At 41.7% G+C, this 21,144-nt stretch overlaps 1 protein-coding gene across 4 annotated transcripts in view; it reads right to left on the reverse strand.

The window, feature by feature from the left end:
• Positions 1-21,144, reverse strand: part of PAK5 (p21 (RAC1) activated kinase 5) — a 98,542-nt gene that overhangs the window by 50,998 nt on the left and 26,400 nt on the right. The window contains exons 2-4 of one of the 4 annotated variants that reach the window (XM_018566816.1): positions 13,961-14,184; positions 12,307-12,375; positions 7,870-7,905 (exon numbers count right to left, since the gene is read on the reverse strand). In XM_018566816.1, coding sequence (XP_018422318.1) covers positions 7,870-7,905; positions 12,307-12,375; positions 13,961-14,184 — 329 coding nt within the window. The remainder of the gene's footprint in view (positions 1-7,869; positions 7,906-12,306; positions 12,376-13,960; positions 14,185-21,144) is intronic. The other 3 variants (XM_018566831.1, XM_018566825.1, XM_018566832.1) reach the window with 3 other exon arrangements.

Below are 21,144 nucleotides of genomic sequence, written 5' to 3' on the forward strand. Positions count from 1 at the left end.
TCTGCCTAGCAACACCCATCCTCCAGACTGATATTCACCAATGTCGAAGAGCCAGCCCACTGCTTCTATCAGGGCTGATAACTCTTAGGCCCCCTTCACATTATGGGGTCTATTCACTAAGCTGCCGAAGGATCTAGCTGTAGCTTCGGCCGCTGCTTCGGCCACTCCTTCGGCCCCAGGACCCCTTCGGTTCAGTAGAACCGAAGGGGTGCTGTACAGGCTATTCACTATAGCCCGTACAGCTCCCGAACGTGGCAGAGCGGCTCAGACGAGCCGAACGCATATGCCTCAGCTTGGCTGAGCCGCACTTAAAGCCGAAGCTGGCCGAGCGGCCGGCCATTGGCCGGTCGACAGCTTGCTTCTGACAGCTGAGCTGGGCTGATCTTACGGCTGGCTCCGGCCACTTTCAGAGAGATCAGCGTCCCTGGTTGCCTGCTAACCAGGGACACTGATCTCCAAACAGCAAAGTCTCCCTGGCGCTCCGGGGGTCTCTCGCTCCCGGCCGCCAAGGAGAGAAACACTGCTGTTTCTTTTTTTTCTTTATTCTGACATGGAGCCGTGTCAGAATAGAAAAAAAAATAAACGTTTTTGCCCATTGGAATGCATTGCTAGATTCCTATTGGCTATTTCAATTTGCAATAGCCAATAGTAAACCAACATTGTACCCGCCCTCTGCTGCAGTTCTCCATCAGGTCCATCAGCGGCAGCAGAACCGCCGGACAATAGAAAACTGTTGGGTGGAGCTAGCTGTCACTGCTAGCTCCGCACAATCGTTTTCTATTTACTTTTTTTTTTACTTTTTTAACTATTTTTCTGTTCTGCTCGGTACCTCTGAGGGACCGAGCAGAACAGCCGAGCCAAATGCGAAGAATAGGCCGAACAGCAGTGAGTAGCCTTCCGGAGGTTCGGCTCAGCCGATCCAGATGTTGGATCGGCTGAGTCGAACTCCTTCTGCACTTCGGATGAGCCGAACATGCTGAGCATGTTCGTCCGACCCGAAGCCATGCGAAGCAAGCTGATGTACGGCTGCCTACGGCAGCTTAGTGAATAGACCGGTATGTGTTTTTGGATTCCTGTGGCAGGAATCTCAAAAGTTCTGTTTAGATGCAGCTGCTGTCACCCGTTCAAGTTAATGACAACGGCTGAATTGGTAAGCGGAACATATGTAATCATATACGATTACATGTGGTTTGGAATAGATCTTTGCTCCTGGATGCATCTACTGTGTGATTAACGAACACTATTGCACAATGGACCTAGTGTGTTACTGTGCACTAGGTGCCTTGTGTCGCATTGACATTCATTTAAATGGCACCTCCTGGCCGCTGTGCACTACAAAACGCAGTGCCACAACACCGTGCCTTGCAGTGGAGAAAAAATTGTGCATGTACAAAAAATATTTGAATGGCTTAACTGCAGATTTTCCTCTGCACTTCCAAAGAAACCAATCAAACACTTACTATCACTTTTTATCTTGCAGTCATTTTACCATGTGTTTAGCTTCTTTTAGATCCTGTCCTAAAGGGAAAGTATAATTGTTTTTTCAAAAAATAAATGTAGTTTTATCCTTTTTTATACATTTGTTTTTATTTAAACTCTTTATTTTACAGTTTAACATTTACTACATGGTGCAGCCATCATACCCAGTGTATAAAGCATGCTGGCTTTCTGCATGCATGGTAACACCCTGTGTGTCGTTAATCAGATGGTGCCTCTGACTTAACTCTGGCTGGGAACATGAGAGGTGGTGTGTCCCTTCTCTGTATGTCTTTGTGCAGTGCGTATAAATCTGATCTCTCTAAAATTCAGGTCCATTTCATGTTATTTGAGCCCCAAGAAAGCTAATGCTCTTGAGTAGAGCTTGCCACCTTCTGGCTAATATAGCATTATAGCATATGTAATATTCACTTATAACCTTATTAAAAAACATTTTTCCACAAAATGATACTTTCCCCAATAAAATGAAAACACAGTTAAATACATATTTAAGCTAGAGTTATTATTTGTTATAACTGCACATTTATGAATATAATACAGGTCAAAGTTTTGCTTCTTCAGCAAAAACTCTACCTTTTATTATTAAAAGCAGTCCTTGATCTCCAGTGTGTAGTGACTTTGCCTAGGCTAAAATAAAGTCTGCACACATGAGGAAGTATTTCCTTAGTCTCCTCTCCCTCAGTCAATAGACTGCAACAATGTAACTTTGCAGCAAGACAAGGCACAGAGAGCGCCTCCATCGCATAAAAACTTTTTAATAAACGAATAAAAAATGGTATAAAGGTACTCACAAAGGACGAATAAAAACAGGCATAAAAGGGTCAGAACGAAAGGTGCATATCCACCGGCTGTTCGTCTTTCCTGGTAGTGAAGTGGTTTACGCGTTTCAGTGGTCACGCCTCCTTCCTCATAACCAATTGCGGGTTCTGCAGGAAGGAGGCGTGACATCTGAAATGTGTAAACCACTTCACTACCAGAGAACGAACAGCCGGTGGATATGCACCGGCTGTGCATATCCATTTTTTATTTGTTTATTAAAAAGTTTTTATGCGATGGAGGCGCTCTCTGTGTCTTGTCTTGCAGTGCTGAGGTTGTTCTGAACCTGGTGAGAGCCGCCCCGTTAACGCCCTGCACTCCTGAACATCAATGATTAATACTCTCTTGAACCATGCATGCATTGCATTGTGAATAAGAAAGCCAATCAGAGGCTGCTTCATTCTCCTACATATAATATTGTAAACATTTTCACATAGCAGACTGTTTCCAGAGCATTTGTCTTTGCTCAGTAGTCTCTCCTTATGGTTATATCTGTCCCCATAGCAGTCCCTCCTTGCCATCTCTCTTTGTAATCTTTCTATATATTGGCTGTAACGAGCCCCTACTCGCTCGGTTCCACTCTCCCGGCACTCCTCTGCTCCTATTGGATCAGATGTCAGACCGCACGTCTGATTCTTCGATCGTCCGATAATCCGGGATTCGAACTACAGCTATGTGCCGTTCGAATCCAGTTGTGATAGCTCAGAACAAACACCAGGCAGGCTGTATGTAAGTTCCAACAGGGATCTGCTTTATTGAAGACCAGCTCAGTATATATACAGTTCAAGAAGTCTAAACACATAACGCAATCAAACATGAACAGCATGCAAACAAACACCCCCTCCCCGATGCCTTAACGAATGAATAGGGGGAGAGGAGACACATGTGATGGGATTATCTCCTGAGTGTATCATAGTGTGATCTACTCATCTACACCCGGAGTCAGCTACTCCTAGAATCAGCTATCCTAATCCCATCATCAACACAATATAACAAAGGCACCAATAAACTGTAACAGTTCAATGTCCAGAATTATCCCCCTTCAGTGCTCCTGGAGTCACAGCCTGTACCTATAATAAACACAGGGTCATCCAAATGTAATGCCAGGGAACATATACAGTACATCCCTCCACACATAAACCTGGTAGAATGGTTCATTGTAACCCCAAGAGGCCTGAGGGGGTCTCCATAGTTTTGGGTCCATAGTCAGTAGGAAGGAGGCTAGCCCCTAGGCTCCTCCAACAGCACCAGTGACGGTTCAGTCCATCACATTGGCCTCTTCCCATATAGCAGCTTTCCAACAGGACACTCATGTCTAAATGATCATCTCTTAGAGTGTAGGCATATACTGAATGGGCGCAAGACCAAAGAGGTGAAGACGTCCAAAGAGTCTTCAATAATTCAAACACAAAGGAGAAACAACACTACTCCATCATCAAAGCTTGAAACAATAGTGTAAAAGTATACCGCGAGCAGTAACTCGCACTATACTGAGACGCTGCAGTATACCGCGAGCTACTGCTCGCGGTATACTGCAGCGTCTCAGTATAGTGCGAGTTACTGCTCGCGGTATACTGAGCCTAGGGTGATGGGAGGACGCAAGTTTGTGTCCTCCCGTTACCCTAAGGAGAACTATGGGGAAAAGCCTTAACCCCATAGTTCTCCTTTAAAAAAACCTCAAAGGACTAAAACCTTGTTGGATTGTAGTTACATAGTGTGATCAGCAACAGTTCAACTTTAAAATATTAAAGATTCTTTGGACTTTTTTGCCCATTTTGTCTGGCACTCATTTAATATACAGTATGTCTGCACTCGAAGTTTCTTCTGGGTAGCCATAAAAGGAGACCTGCTATGCTATTGGAGCTTACCTTTCCAGAACTAGTGAGCTTGCTTGGAAAACTTTGGTGCATTTGAAACTTTTAATGAGCACCGAGATCCCAGAACCTCTTAAAGTGGACCTTTACCCCCTTTCACTAAAAAAAAGTGATTTTAAATTATTTTGAAATCTGCATGCTGATTCAAAATCATATTACATTCATTAGTTAAACAACCTTGTTTTTCATTTACTGACAAATAGAGTTAATTTGCTTCCTGGTCCACTTCTGGCACAAATGATGTAATGTGCCAAAGCGTTGCATCCTGGGAAGGTTACATCAGCAGAACATTGCTGGGAAATTTCATCTGTAATGTCATGAGCTCTCAGGGAAAGGCATTGTCCTCCCCTGTGGTGATGTGCATGGTCACATTTGCTAATCACATGTGTCAGAATTCCAGAAAGTAAAGGGATAGCTTGTAATCTGCCCTTAGTTAACATGGCCACCGTCAGAAGACCGGGAAAGAAAAGAGAAACAAGGTATGCAAAGAATACAAAACCTGCAAAATATATTTTTTTAGATTGCCATTACTAAACATTTCTAAAGGTGTGTTGGTTTATTTTATAGATATATAGATGGGTAAAGTTCCACTTTAAATCTTTGACATGATCATCTCTGTCCATGTGGTGGTCTTTCATCAGGGCAGTTGCTCCACATGGTAAACTTCCTGCACAGCAATCCAGCACCACAGAGCAATTTCTTTACATGACAGTCCTTCTCCATTACAATTCCTTCACATCAAAGTCTATCCACACGGGAGTCTCTCTACAAGACTGTCTCTCCATATGGCTGTCTCCCTCCATGGAAATCTCTGTACATGGCAGTCTCTTTTGACATTACAGTTTCCCTACTGGACAATCTTTTTAAACAGCAATCCCTCTCTATATTGTAGGGCAGCCTGTCCACATTGTCATCTCTGTCCACATGGCAGCCTTTCCACAAGGGATGTTTTTACCTGATCATCAACCAACATAACAGTCCCTCTACTCATGGCAGTCTCTTTGCAGAGCAATCCCTTCACATTACAATCTCATTCCATGAACATTTCCGTATATAGTAGTTTCTATTCAAGGGAGAAAACTGCTATGGCACATCACTGAATCCAACACAATATTTTTTTTAATGATCCACTGAGCACCTGTAGCAATCCACTTATGCATTTCAGCCATAATAGCTATGATTAAGGTCACTTAGGCCGATATGCATAAGCAGATGCTATCAGCTTTCAGTGCTGGAGCGGTTTTCTTGTTTAATCTGCATTACCCAAAGGAAGAGGTTTAGATGATACTTCTTTGCATTTCTAGTTTCTGTTGACATGGCAGTCCCTGCTAGGCAGTCTCTATAAAAGCAGTCTCTTTTCAAAAGGTCTTTCTCTAGGGCTGTCTCTCAACATGAAAATGTATCTCCAGTGATGAGTTAGTATTAAAAGAGAACTATGGGGCAACTGTTTAGGGTCACGGGAGGACATATACTAACCTCCTCCCGTGACCCAAAGCTCAGTATATCACGGGCTATTGCCCTTGATATACTGAGAGCGCTGCAGCCGGGACGGATCCCGACAATACTGTCTGGATCCACCCAGCTGTATGAGTAACAGCTGGCTCTGCGACCCCTCACCCGTCCGTGATCCCCACCCCTCCCCCGTCCGTTCCTCCACTCAAGGCTGGAGGATCAGAGAAGGGAAGGGGGAATCCATGCGGGGAGCGGTGACTGACAGCCAGCGCTCACTGCAGGGAGACAATCGGGAAGTGAGCGGATCGGTGCATGTTTCTGCTCACTCCTGATCAATAGATCCAACCTGTGACAGCTTCTTTGTCACAGGTCGGCTCTAACTATGAGGATGAGTGGAAATCACTCACCTCATAGTTATCCTTTAATTGTACACATGAGTTTCAGCATTAAAAATTATTTGTTTAAAGTCTCCTCTAAACCATATTTAACATTTAATCTACAGTCAAATTGAGCAGTATTTTTAGTTTTAGGGTTTTCATTTACAGGTAGGGCCTGGGAAGGTCTTAAAGGCTTGGCAGGTAAAAGTTTGAGAACTTTATCGCGCAGTTTGAGTCGCACAATATCGTGCAAAACACAGATTCACATTAAAGTCAATGGAGGCTGCTCACACCCACGGTTTGTCGCGAAATCCAAAATAGCCTATCGTGTGAAAAGGTGCAGGAGCTATTTTCGGGCGGTTGTCACGCGTTTTTGGTCCCATAGACATCTCTTTTCAGTGACAAACCCACGACAACAATGAACAGTCGCGCAATCTAAAACGTGCGACAACCGCGCGAAAACATCTCGGCATCTGAATTGCCTAGGTGTGAACTTAGCCTACAGAGTTCTCCAAGTCCTTTAAAATGTCAAGGCTGCTCTCGCTAGCATTTAAGGTAAACCCAAGATAAGAGAAATACATAGGCAAACAATTCTTATTTCCTTTTACCTGCCTGGTGGTCGTGGTGGCAATGGCAATTGACATTTATTTGTCCACCTCTGCAAAACATTTACCAGGTAGAAACTGCACAAAAATTACTCCTGATTGGTTTGTACAGGTGACCACTCTCTATTTCTCTTTGTCCTGTGTCTTTTGTTATCAAATAAGTACATTTTTATGTCTCACCACAGCCTGCCATTCTTCAATGTGATTCACAAACAAAATAAAGTATGAGGACCTTTGCAAAACATAAAATAGCCAAGTTTACTGCCCACAGTGTTTTATTACAATAATAACTATTTTAATACAATAAGAAATGGAAAGCGAAAAGAGTACTAGTAATATGTGGCAGATCTCATACTGGAAAAAATGTGTTCAGCAGCAGATAAGGATATACACTATATTACCAAAAGTATGTGGACACCGCCCCAAAATGTTTATGTTCAGGTGCTCAAAATTAGGTGCGTAAAGACTTGGTTTGAGGTGTTTAGTGTTGAGGTACTGGAGTGGCCTGCATAGTGCCCTGACTTCAACCCTACCGAACACACTTTGTAATAAATTGGAACTATGACTGCAAGTCAAGTTTTCTTGTCCAAATTAAGTACCTGACCTCACTAAAGCTCTTCAGGCAAAAATACTCCACAGACATATTCCTCAGTTATGTGGATAGCCTTCCAAGAAGAGTAGAGGATATTGTAGCCACAACAGGGAGGCCAATTCCATATTGATTTGATGCCCATGATTTTGGGATGGAAAGTCCAAAAAGCTGATATAGGTGAAAAGGTCAGGTGTCCACAGATTGTTGGCTATATAATGTTTTCAGAGCTATGTCTCAAGTATTAAACTTCACCTCACCCTATCAAGAGTAAGGTAGGATTTTAATTAACCCCTGTGGTTAAAGAGGAGACATCTTCTGCCCCTCAATGTTCAATGCATCCACTGACTTTCAGACCACATTCTAGTTGAAACCCATCTTTAACAATGGAGGAATTAAGAGGCAGAGCTCGGCGGTTATCTGACTGTGGCTGATGAGAAGCTGAAGATGACTCTATTCTCTAAATCCACTAATGTGCTGCAATTCACCAAATCCCTTCCGCAACAGAAATTTCAGCTTTGCGTGTAATACCATTTTAATATTAGATTTGATAGACATAACCAGGACACTGGTACGCTCCCAAAAATCTTGAAAAAGAAAGATTCCTTCTGTTTAATATTACACATTTTTGTCTTATATGACACAGATGTGTTGCCTACCTTGGCTGAAGCTTCTCGTTCCAGTTTAATGGGGCTCTGAAGGTGAAAAGATTATACACACATCAGCATGGACTGTGAAGAAAATGTGTATATATGATGTTTTTACTATGTTCATGTTTAGATGATCAAAAGATGTTAAAGACTGCATCCCCACAAACGATTTGGAAGAAATAAGAAATTGAAAGGGGAGAACACTTTCCTAACAATAAGTGCAGTGGATGGAGAGTAATTCATTATCTAGATAAAAGCGGAACTTTACTCAAAGAAAATGATTTGAAGAATGCAGCACCTCTAGAAATACAAAGTGTCAATGTTTGATACAGGACAGTAGCGTACATTACTGGTTACATGAAGACATGTATCTGGAGAGATTCGCTAAGCAGTAATATGTTTAAGAAGAAAGAAGATTTGCTCTCTACCCCTTTCTATGTAGTCTGTGCACAAAAATTCAAAAAAGGATAACACAGGATGGCAATGATCAATTATACTTGAGTATGTGTAATGCTGTCCATAAACATCACACATCACACGTCGTTGTTGATTGTTTGAAAAACTAAAGAAAGATTGATTTAATTGAATTCAATGGACATTTCTGCTAGATAGGACTGTTGCTTGCAGATCAAAACAATCATTTAGTGCACTCTAGAAGTGTTTCTATTAGATATAATCTATACCTATATGGCCAGCATAGTAAGTCACATTGAGGACCTTTCTATTCTGGTTGCCTCAAGTATTCTATCTCAGTGCATTTACCCTTAAAGAAGAACTGAAGCTAAAACCCATGTCAGCTTTTTTGCCATATGTGTCCAATTAGGCAGATTTCCCTTCACTTCCTGTCTAATAGCCACAAAAGGAAATTAGTGGAAATCTCTCCAAAAAGAGGGAAATCCTTGCTAGTCAGCAGGGTCACCAAAACCAGTGTCCCCAATGGAAGAATATTTATTTCTGTTCTGATGATAACTCAAAATTTGGGATTCACTTTCAGTGGTAACAGTCACCCGGACAAATAGAAGAGCACACACACACAGAAATAAAATCCTGACAGGTGTTCTAATCCTTCTCCAATCTATTCACAACTAAAAACAATGGTTTGTCTTCAGTTGCACTTTAAACAAAAGCTCTTTAGGTCATTGTTATTAGCAACTTTGTTTAGATATTAATACCAGAATAATATAACTATAATTACACAAAACGTTCAACCCTTCCTCTTTCTATTCAAAACAAAAAAAAAGCTTTTGGTTGAAACTCCACCTTAAAGTTATGTGTAAAGAGCTATTGATAATTAGCATGCACTATCTTAATTTGTATGCCAACACAGACAGCAGGTTTCAAATAAAGACTATTGTGTTGTAAGTGGAAGCAGCGGTCTCTCTACATGTATCCAACAAGCTCCTGCTAAGTCACAGCTAGAGCTCTCCAATCCGTAAAGTTCACATTTGGCCACTGCTGGACGTTGACCTGTGTGTGATTAAGCAGGAGGCTTGTCAAACTGCTGCAGATAGACTACTGCTTCCACAAAGAGATCAGCAGTCTTTCTCTGTAGCCTGCTGCCTGTGATTTAGATTTTGTGCTGGCACTGAAGCTCAATTATGAAGACATAATTGGTAAGATACAGGTTAGCTTTTTAGTGAACACAGCTTTAAGACCATTGCACCTGAGAAGATAAGCTATACCTGTGTCTAACACCGCTATTGAGAGCTCTGACATGCTAGCAGGAGGCTGACGTTTGGCAATGATATATATGTTATTCCTATATATGTTATACTTATATGATATAAGTGGTTGTTGTTTCAAAGAAATTTGAATTGTTCATACTTTTTTTTTATATCCTTTACAATTTCCGGCAGCAAAATCTGATGAGCAGAGTTTTCAGGTCTACCTTGACACCGCTGGATTTATGAACAGGTTCTTGGCTACTACTGGATTCCCCTCTATTTTACTTTACAGAGAATACAGCAGAATGACTCCAATGCATGGCACTGTGTAATGGTGTTGGCGGGGTTGGACTTTATCAAGGATATCTCCAGGTCAGAGATATCCTTGAAGGAACAGAATCAGTCTGGTGGGATTCAGCCCATCTGTAAGTGGGGGGTGAACCTTGCTTATTAATATAGGAATGGTTCTTTGTACTTTATAAATCACTAAGCTCTTGTACTGACTGTAAATAACCTCCAAGTGATACTTCTTAGCAAATGTTGTAATATAAATAAGGGCCATACTCTTTCTGAACTTCAACAAATGATGGGCACATCACAAACAAGAGAGGTCTTGAACTCAAAAATGGTATACAAACAATCATCAAGCTTTAATCAATGCAGTGTAAAAGAGGCCTGGAATTACCCCTACACTATCACAGGGCAATTTTTTTAATGGTGGCAGGGGCCTTTCATGGCAGGACCTACATAAAGGGAAATGTGGTACTTCCTTGACTATATAATCACATGCTTGCTGTGGATGCTTAAAAGGCTCTTTACAGAAAGAGGCTCTTGTGCAGGAAGAGGGAATAGTGAACCTTTCTACTCTATGGCCAAGTTAATGGATACATCGTAATTATTAACATGTGCCATTTTCCAGTTAAAAAAAACAAAAATCTTGTTTCAATTTATATTTTTATTTGTACATATTATGTAAATGGGGACAACCTTATTTGTTTGTTAGCTGTGGTATTTGGTAGTGGAACTACTTATGTTCATCATTATGAATGGCCCAATCTGTGCAAGATTGCAATCACTAATCTATTGCAGTTTACCTGTCCTTAGATATGGTGGCTATGTAAGATTTCACCTGATAATTCTGTGAGTAACACACTACCTATGTCTTGATGTCTACACTCGTTTTCTATTGCATCTACGGGGGCAGTCATGGTTGTCATACAACATAAAGATAAGGTTCTTAGTGCTTTCTTTTAAGCTCACAGGAAGTGCAAAGGACACTAAATCTTTGGCAAGACTAACAGATATTTTCTGTGCTTGCTAAACATTTTCTTAGCCTGAAAAGTTAAACAAATGCAGTCACCACATCTAAGGACTGGTAAGCTGCAATATTAGATATTTGTATTTGGGTTTAGATATGACTTAAAGTGACATTAAACCCTCAGATTTTTTAACATAAACCAATACTGTAATGTGTGCCTTACTGTAATCCATGGTTGTTTCCCTTCTCTTTGCAGCTCTTCCTTTTAAATCCTCATGTCTTCTCATGCTTGGTGAGAACTTCCCTTTTCAGCTCAGGGCCTCTTCCTGTAGTGCTGGCTCAGGTTACAAGCCTATAGAAACGTATACACAGACACCGTGTATCCATTCCTGAGACAAGGCAGTCTGCTGCAAAACAGAAGTTCTGCCCAGCATGAGAACAGATACAGATTTAAAAGGAAGAGCAGCAAAGAGAAGGGAAACAACCATGGATTACAGTAAGGCACACATTACAGTATTGTTTTATGTTAAAAAATCTGAGGGTTTAATGTCACTTTAATCATCCCAGTCTACCTACTGTTTATTGTCAGAGCTCTGTAAATAGGGTTTAAAAAAACAAAACAAATACTAAGAGGGTCTATTAGTAAAAAAAATTCTGCACAAGATTCTCACAACTTTCACCCACGGTTCACACATTTTCAAATTTCATCCAATTTAAAAAATGTGTACATTTTGGGTGAAAATTGTCAAATGCTATATGGAAAACATCTATAAATAGACACCCAAACCTCCTATCCTGTATTATATTTATAGAAACACTTACTTAGCATGGGTGTTAATAGTACTGTTGATTTTTAAAATAGAAAAAAAATATCAGATCAAGAGCTTTAGGCACTAGGATTTTGGCATCTACTCAAACAGACAGTATAGGGGGTTAAGGTTTTGAGGTTAACAAGATTCAGTTTTTAAATATATTTAGGTTCAGGGTTAGGTGGTAAGGTAGGAGGTAAGGATTGGGGTGCAGACAGGGTTATATTTTAGGACTAGGTTATCTTTTAAGGAATAATTTCAGAGTTAGTAAAGATGTTGGGGCTTAATTTAAAGGCATAACTGTTGGGGTAAGTTGACTGTTAATAGGTCACTTTCAGGGTTGGGTCGGCATTAAAGTATATCTATATCCAAAACTTTTTGTTTTGTTTTGGAGAGCACAGGAAAGAATTCAAACTCCCATTGGAGTGATTCCTTCACTTCCTCTCTGGCAAAAAGGTTGTCCCCGGGAAGGGGAATCTCTCTAAAGGAGCCCTGGACAGCAGTAAAAACCTAGCAGGGATTCCATCCTTTCCCCATTTTATTCAAAACTGGAAAAACAAAACATTTTGGGTGTATAGATACAAGATTACGTAATAGGGAATAGGTTAGAACCTAATTTTAGGAGCTGGGTTAAATTGTATGCTTTCAGGTAATGGAGAGGGAAAGAATTAGGGCAATAATAGGTGTTAAGGATACATGACAGTTGTGTGCTTACAGTAAAATTCACATTTGTTCTCGGCGCTGAAAGCCCCACGGCCAAATGTCCTGTGTCGGATTTCAGGCGCTGTAAAGTAAGGTACCATGTAAATACTGCACTTTAATAAATTAAAAGTAAGAAAATTACATCAAAAAATACTTTCACGCTAATATTACATTCATAACTCAAAAAGAATGCTCTCTAAATATACACAAAAGTTTCATTTGAACAGTTTTGTCTTGATGCTATCAAACCACTGTGTTCAAGTCAATACATTATCTCTAAATCACAGCGCACTGGCTATACTGTATGAGAGACCATATGCGTGTTGTGTGGGCACTACAATATAATCCTTAGTGAATCTCTCGCTTGCATATATATGGACGTTTAAATTAACACCAGCACAGATATGGTTTGGAATGAGAGTTCTACAGTTCATCACTAAGATGCACTAACAGCAGAATATACAGGAATGGGAAGGACAGGACAAGCAAACATGCAGCAACACTCAGCAAAAAGAATGCGGCTCAATGGCCAGTAATTGAAACTGTCCAGAATGAATATTTAAGAATAATCTGCTAATGTTGCCTCAGTAATACATTTTAAGGCTCATTTTTACATTTAACTTTTTTTTTTTAATTTGTGTCTTCTAAATATATATTATGGATGTATGCAGATTTTGGCACGTACATACATAACAAAACAATAATATCATTTTGATGTCATGACTTCTGTGACCCCCAACTAGGAGATCTTCACTGGTTGTGGATATGACAGTAATGGTGAAGCAAACCAACCTACCACCAAGAGTTTCTACTGAAACCTTGATACAGTTGAAACCATTAGTGCTAGCTAACTTTGATTCAACTGATAGTCTTTGGTATGAAGCTACCTTAAAGTGGCTGAATGTGCCTATACATTGTCATGTGCAAATATACTATCACAGCCAAAACTAATGGATGTCTCTCAGCTGGGGTTGCAGACATCTGAAAAAACAGTCAATAACTGAAAAATGCTGTGTGTAAGGAATGACATTAGGATACTATTTGCTGTCCCTACACTTTGCACTCGTTTCTTCATAGGAATACAAGTTATTGAAAACACTACAGCAAAAGTTTGGCCTGTCTGATCCAAATAGTGAGAGTCTATCTTGGACAACAACAAAAAACTTCTGCCCCACCCCAGGGGCGTCCCAAGGCCGGGTGTTACCCGGAGCAGAGACCGCGTGACACCACGCCATGACGTCATCACGCATGTGTGTGATGTCACCACGTGCGTGCGCAATGATGTAATCGCACATGTGCAGCCATCTAATTGATGCCTACCGGCAGCCATCTTGGTGTTGGATGCCAGCAGAGAGGAGGGGACGTTCAGCCGGCGGGATGAGGTATGCCGCCGGGTCCCCTTCTCTCTCCTGATACTGTCGGGCTCTCGGTCTATGACCGAGTGCACAACTTTTTTAGAGGGGGTGACACCAAAATGGCTGTCAGTCATTTTGGTGTCACCCCTCCAATGGTGTCACCTGGGTGCGGCCACACCCCCATTGTGACGCCACTGCCCCACCCCACTCAAAAAGAAAAAAACTGACGTTTTAGAGATATAATTAACACAGAATGAAGAAAAAAATGTTAGACATATACATGAAGACCACTATGGAAATGGATTTTCTTACCTTCATAGGCGCAAGTTGTATCGGTGTGATACATGATGGATCCACCATAGGCTTAGGCCTATTGGCTGTGTCTGCCAGCAAACTTTGCCATTGTTGAGGAAGGCCTATAAACTTCTGCTCCTTGTGATCGAATCCAGTGTGAACCCTGTGTTCAAAGTTAGAAGGCCCTGATATTTCAATTTTTTTCTTCTTCTTCCCAAACATTTTGGGCAATCCGGTTAAACCTAAGAAAAAAATGAGGTTTCTTTTTACAAAGGTTCAATAGTACATAATATTGCATCTTCTATAAGGAAGCTGACTGATCTAATGTGATGTACAAAACATTTGTTAATCATCTCGTTCATATTCTACTGATATCTGGGATGGAAGCACACATGGTTGTTAGTAAACAGATACACTCTCTAAACTGGATTGGTCAGTATAGAAACACCAACAGTTCTAAATGTATTAGTGAAAGGAGATGGGATAAACCATTGTTTCAGCATTAAATTGTAGTTGGTTTGGGTCCTTCTGCGTGTTAAATAGATATTAGCTGTGTATTTTTTCTAAGCAAACACAACACATACTTTGGGAAACAGCTAGCTGCATTCAGAAAATATAACAGAACAAGTTCAAAATACATGCTTGAAGAATGCATACACAGGAATAGAAAAAAGGACAGGGTGTACTTCTCTAATAAACATCGTTTCAGCTCCAAATGTAATATTTTTATGTTCAGTGGCTTTAAAAAAGTCCCTGGTCACACATGTTTAAAATCACTACTTTAAGTGCATCTTTCATGCACCACAATGGGGGGATTTTATCAAAACTGGAGCAAAGAGAATCTGGAGCAGTTGACCATGGCAACCAATCAGCATCTCTGTTTCATTTTCAAAGCCTAACTGAACAAACTAAAGAGAGAAGCTGATTGGTTGCCATGAGCAACTGCTCCAGATTTTGTCTGCTACAATTTGGATAAATTCCCCTCAAAGTGTCTTGCATGCGGGGGGCGTGGCCAGCGCATGGTGGAGTGAGTCACATCTTTCCTCTGCTCCTTTTTGTTCCCTCCGCTTCTCTGCGATGCCGCCCACTTCCCCATTTTGGAGGCTGAATGATAATCTCCTCTCTGACACGGTGTGCTGTGCGGAGATCAGTCAGATCATCTCTAATTTCCAGCAGGATCATGCTAATGACCCGACCTCTCTTCCCATTAAGTGGGAAACCCTCAAAAGCGTATTAAGGTGGAATCCTTGTCAAAGCATGGTGCCCGGCTTAAAAAATGGAGGTCCCAGCAAATTGCCTCTTTATTTGCCAAAATATCCACACTAGAGACATCACATAAACTAGTGAGCGATGATTCCACGGGGTTATAACTTCTGAATGCCCGTAAACAATTGCTGGCTCTCCTGGATCAAGCTTCTTTGCGTTACAGGGATCGCTACTTGAAGCGCTTGTACGAATACGGTAATAAATGCCGCTCCTTATTGGCCTGCACCATCCACCCTCGCCAGGGCTTGCACTCTATTCTATCCATGCGCTCCCCGGACGGTAACATTGTACACTCGAATACTGACATCCTAAATTCCTTTCACGATTACTATTCAAAGCTCTATAACTTAGACTCCCTTGAAACCACCCCTCCCCCTCTACGTGATACTACTGCTTTAACCGATTATCTGGCCAAGACACCCTTACCCTCCATACCACCTGAGTCCTGCTCTACCCTTGACTCCCCCTTCACCACTGAGGAACTCACTAGGGCCATCAAAGCCACGAAAAACTGTAAAGCCCCAGGCCCTGATGGCTACACAGCGAGATTTTTAAAAAATGTTGCCCCTAAACTCTCCCCACTACTATTAGATGCCTTCAACTCTATCTCCCCTTCCTGTCCCTTTGCCCCTCAATCCTTATTAGCACATATCTCCCTGATACTAAAGCCGGGTAAGGACCGCTCCATGCTCGGGAGTTACCACCCGATCTCCTTATTGAATTGTGATATCAAGCTGTATGCTAAATTATTAACCCTCCACTTTCAACCTCTACTGCCCACCATCATCCATAATGACCAGGTTGGGTTTGTCCCCCTAAGGGAAGCGAGGGATAACACCGCCAAGACCATATCTCTGATTGACCATGTCCAGAAAAAGAAGGGGCCAGTCTGTATGCTCTCCTTGGACGCTGAAAAAGCGTTTGACAGGGTTGGCTGGCACTTCCTCCGCGCTTCACTGACTCAACTGGGGCTTGGTGTTCCATTCATAACCAAAATTATGGCCTTATACTCGTCTCCTTATGCCCGTGTATGCGCCAATGGCAGGCTCTCAGATCCTATTAAAATCTCTAATGGCACCCGCCAGGCTTGCCCCCTATCCTCCTTGCTGTATGTGATCACAATGGAACATCTGGCTTCTGCCATCCGTGCAAACTCCTCTATACATGGGGTAACGATAGGTTCTAGTGAATTCAAGATGGCATTGTATGCTGATGAACTCCTCCTGTATATAACTCAACCCGACCTTTCGTTGCCCCATCTTATGGAGGAACTTTCCACTTTCAGTTCTGTCAGTAACTTAAAAGTAAACTATGACAAATCGTATTGCTTAATATATCCCTCCCAAACCAAGTAGTCTCCTCCCTACGCTCCCGCTTGCCTTTTTCTTGGCAACCTTCCTCCCTTAAATATCTAGGTGTCCACATACCCTCTGACCTGTCCCGCCTATATGAACTTAACTACTCACCGCTTCTGCACAGGACGAGGGCGGACCTTCAATCTTGGAGATCCCGTCCCTTATCTTGGTTCAGACGCATGAATGTGCTCAAAATGGATGTTTTACCTACATTTTTATATCTTTTCCAAACGGTACCAATACGCATACCCCGCTCCTTCTTTCTCAAGCTGCGGCATATCTTCCGAACGTTTGTTTGGAATGACGCCAAGCCCAGACTTAACTACAGCCTTTTCACACGGCCTAGATCCCGAGGGGGAGCTGCTCTGCCTGATTTATTTCTATACTACAAAGCTTCCTTAATAACTAGGATACTGGACTTGTTCCATAGTGCACCACATAAACAATGGGTGTCCTTGGAATTTGCAACCTCCCCGCTGTACCCCAAGGCGGCACTGTGGACCCCTTTGCCGGACATGGGCGGGAGCGCAGAATGACCCCTCCTTGTTTACTCTGTTTTATGGTGCTGGTATCACTCTCGTACACCCCTCCAGCTCTCCTCCTTACCAAGTCCCTTGACTCCCATACTAGACAACCCTCACTTCTCCCCTGGTATCCACGATCCCTCCTTTTTGGGTTGGAACCGTCAATTTTGGCCACAATTACGCCATATCTTATGCGGTACTACCAGACGGTTATCGCCCAAGGCTCCTTAGATGGACGGGCCTGGATGCCATACCTTCAACTGACTAGTTACTACCGTTCCATACCTGACATTTCTAGGGCCCTCACTTCTTTTGAACTATTATGCGTCACCTCCACACCGCCTACGCACCTCATCTCCTTACTATACCAAATGCTTCTTTCCCCCCACTCCACGTCCTTACCCTCTTACACTCACGCATGGACCATGGATGTAGACTCCGCTATGACTCCCACTGATTGGGATAAGGTCTTTATCTTCACGCATAGCTTGGCAATGTCATGTAAACTGCAGGAGCGCAACTTTAAGCTGCTTTACAGATGGTACTTCACTCCAGTGCGACTACATCATATGTTCCCCTCAGTGACGCAGACTTGCTGGAGATGCCTAACTGCTGAAGGTACATACTTGCATATGTGGTGGTCCTGCCACCTGATTAGGAGGTTCTGGGATGCCATGTTGGCCATATATGACAAGGTGCATTCCACGACCACACAGAATACCCCTGCTCTAACCCTCCTAACGTTGCTCCCTTCCCCAATTTCAAAAGCTAAGAAATCTACCCTGTGATTCTTCCTATTTGCAGCCAAACAGGTTATCGCAGGACATTGGAAGTCCACCCAGGTGCCCCCCTTATTGGTGTGGTTGAATAGCCTGAATGATACTATGCGCATGGAAGAAATGGTCGCTATAGGTGCTGACCGTATGGAATCCTTCCGAAACCTATGGTTACCCTGGATTTGCTTCCAAGACTCAGCTGCTTTTCCTGCCTTATTGGCCTAGCACCATAGCTAGGATGTGTCATGATGTTATTGTCCTACTATACTCGCATGTTGTTGTCCCGGGGTTCATCTCATGTGGCCAATAGGGACTGATATCTGATCCTGCGGGTCTATTACCCTTACTCACCTGCCCATAATGTCTATGTTGTACTGTGTGATGTCCTGTTTTGTCTTGTCCCACGTTTACAGGTTTGTCCCCCCCCCCCTCAATGTTTATCTAGGTATACGGAGCCGTGAAGGGCTGCCCAGTTATGTTACTCTCATTTGATATGTGCCGCTTAGGCTCTCCATTTATATGATGTGGGCAGCACCCATTACCATGATACTACTGGAATGTACTGGCTCCTGTGGGCCAAATTGCTTGTATACCTGTATACCCCTCGCACATATGCTTTATATGTTATATTTTTTCTCCTGTCTGAAAATTAATAAACTTGATTTGATCAAAGTGTCTTGCATGCATTTTAGATATACTGCGTATTCTGTAAAAGGTTTTTTGTATGCATTTTTGTATGCATTAAAACTAGAGATGCACTGTTACCATTTTTTCCAGGCCAAGTACGAGAACCGATTCTTTCTCAAGTACTCACCGATACCAATTACCGATACCTTTTTTTTTTTTTCGTGTTATGTGACAGTTTCTCTAAAACAATACAGACTAATGATTTTAGGGCAGTTGTGGAGTGCCAGGGCTCGGTCACAGCTGCAACCGCTGCAACCCTGGTAGTTCTGCCATTGACTCCAAGCTGTAGAGGGACTACAAATCTCAGCAATACATTATATAGCAATACAGAATGCCATCAGCTACAGAGGACTACAAATCCCAGCAATATACAATACAGCAATGCAGAATAATACCATTAGCTTTAGAGGACTACAAATCTCATCAATACATAATACAGCAATGCAGAATAATACCATCAGTTATAGAGGACTACAAATGTCAGCAATACAGGCCCTGCCTCTGCCAGGAGACCATAAGGAGATATGTTTCTCTTCTGAGTCATTCAGCAGTCTACACAGTCTGATTCTCCTTCTTTTCAGCAGTGCTCTAGAAATAGCCTGCACAAAGCTGCTGCTCTAGCAGAGAGCTCTTCACTTGAAGCTGCAGATACTGTATATATTGTGTATATTACCTTTTAGGTTCAATAGGAGAACAACATTTCTTTTCTGGAGTGTAGAGCACATCACAATACAGATTTTACTATATACAGTATCTATGACCAATACTGGGTTCCAATTGGGCACTCCCACACAATGTGGGCATATGTACCCTCTGTTTGACAGCCCCTGCAGCAATTTTAGGGGTAAGTCTTTAGAAATCCTATTCAGGTCCATCTCATAAGCAAATTGCAATTCATTTCTAAATGAGAGGCCCAAATTTTGCCACAGGTGTTGGCAATCACTGCACCCGCCAGTTCCATCTCCCATTTAGTTACATATGAAGGTGGGCCACTTTGTATTGACCAGAGTAGTTAGGACTATAATAGATCACACCAGGGGCACGAGGGCTCAAAAACGTTTTATAGTTTAAGCAGTCTGAGGTTAGTTTGAGTGTACACTGCTCCATGACACCAAACTGTAAACCCCACATGCCCCCTAATGCTTCAAAATTCAGAAGCAAGCCATGTACACTAACCTATAAACCAATTATCATTTTCCTATTAAATGACATAGATAAAATATGTTTGCAAACTTTCAAAAACTTGTCAAAGCAAATTTACATAGAGCACAAAACTTTTTTTTTTTTTTAAATGAGTGATTCTTGCATTGTGGAACTTCACATGTATCCCGATGGAATATGTGGAAATAAATAATTTATTTAGCATATATCCATCACATCTGCACAATATACATGTAAAGTTATTCACCGTGAAAAAATGTGAAGTCAACCATGTAAAATTTCCAATTACTTTGTTTTAAGTTACATTGTTCTCACCAAAATTTAAATATTTATTTTTGTATATAATTCATGTATATTTAATGTGTCAGGCTTTAGTAAACACGCAAACACAGACAGCCATTAAACATCACATGCGGTAAACTTTTAAATGCTGCTCTCAGTTCAAGCCTTTCCTCCATGCAGATTCTGTCACCTGAGAGGCAAAAAAGTGTGACACCCTTTTACTAAACAAGTCATTCAAACAATTTTTTGGTCATGCATAATTTAAAAAATTGTTTTGGTCTAATTAAAAGGATGGAATTCTTTTAAAATAAGCACCTATTCAAACCACTAAATACAACCAAGAAAAACTTTTATGGCTTTATAAATAATAGCTTGTATAAATTCAAAGGAAAGTACCGATGTGAAAAAGTTTGTGAATAAATCTTAGCAAATTTTTCTATGTTCTTAGCAAATTTTTTAATGGGCTCTGCACAACATATGCCAAGAATAGAGCTCGGTGCTGAGGACAATGTAAATCATGTGAGCATGTGCAGGGGTCACGTCATCAGTAGCTGTCCAATGGGCAAAAAGTAGTGTTGCAGAACCCGGAATAAGTGGCCGAGGGAATGGCAAAAGCATCAGACTAAGCGGCAAGCAGAGGCTGGACTTGTCATCAATGTAGGAAAGTACTATGTCATGTAAGTGGTCCATTATGTGAACGGATGTTAACAGTCATGCTTATCCAGTGGATTCAATACTTTCAAAGTCACTGGCCCAGGAAAATCATGCAGCTAGTGAAGTCAGAATTTCTGATCAGCATTGATCCTGGATAGTGGTTCAAAGTATATTGAGGTTACTGAATCAGCATGACAGCCAGGCACCTAGAAATTTCAGAAAGGGGGGTCAGAGTTGGCAGCAGAGTTTCTTTAAAGCATAACTGAAACTAATATGTTCTACCTCTAATAAGTATCAATCATCATTGAGTCTTTCACTAAATACTCAATGGAGTAAGTGCAATGGGGTAAGGGAAAAGAAAGCAAAGTGCTTGCTTTTCAGCTCTTTCCAAGTTTCCTATATTGTAGCTGGGATCTGGGACCCTGGAGATTTCTAAAGCTGGTCATACACCTTACAATTATCTGCAGATTTTCTGTGGTCAGATGGAAAAGGTGCAA

The sequence above is a fragment of the Nanorana parkeri genome, unplaced genomic scaffold (genome assembly GCF_000935625.1).
Source record: "Nanorana parkeri isolate BGI_ZX_2015 unplaced genomic scaffold, ASM93562v1 scaffold28, whole genome shotgun sequence".
NCBI classification, from domain to species: Eukaryota; Metazoa; Chordata; class Amphibia; order Anura; family Dicroglossidae; genus Nanorana; species Nanorana parkeri.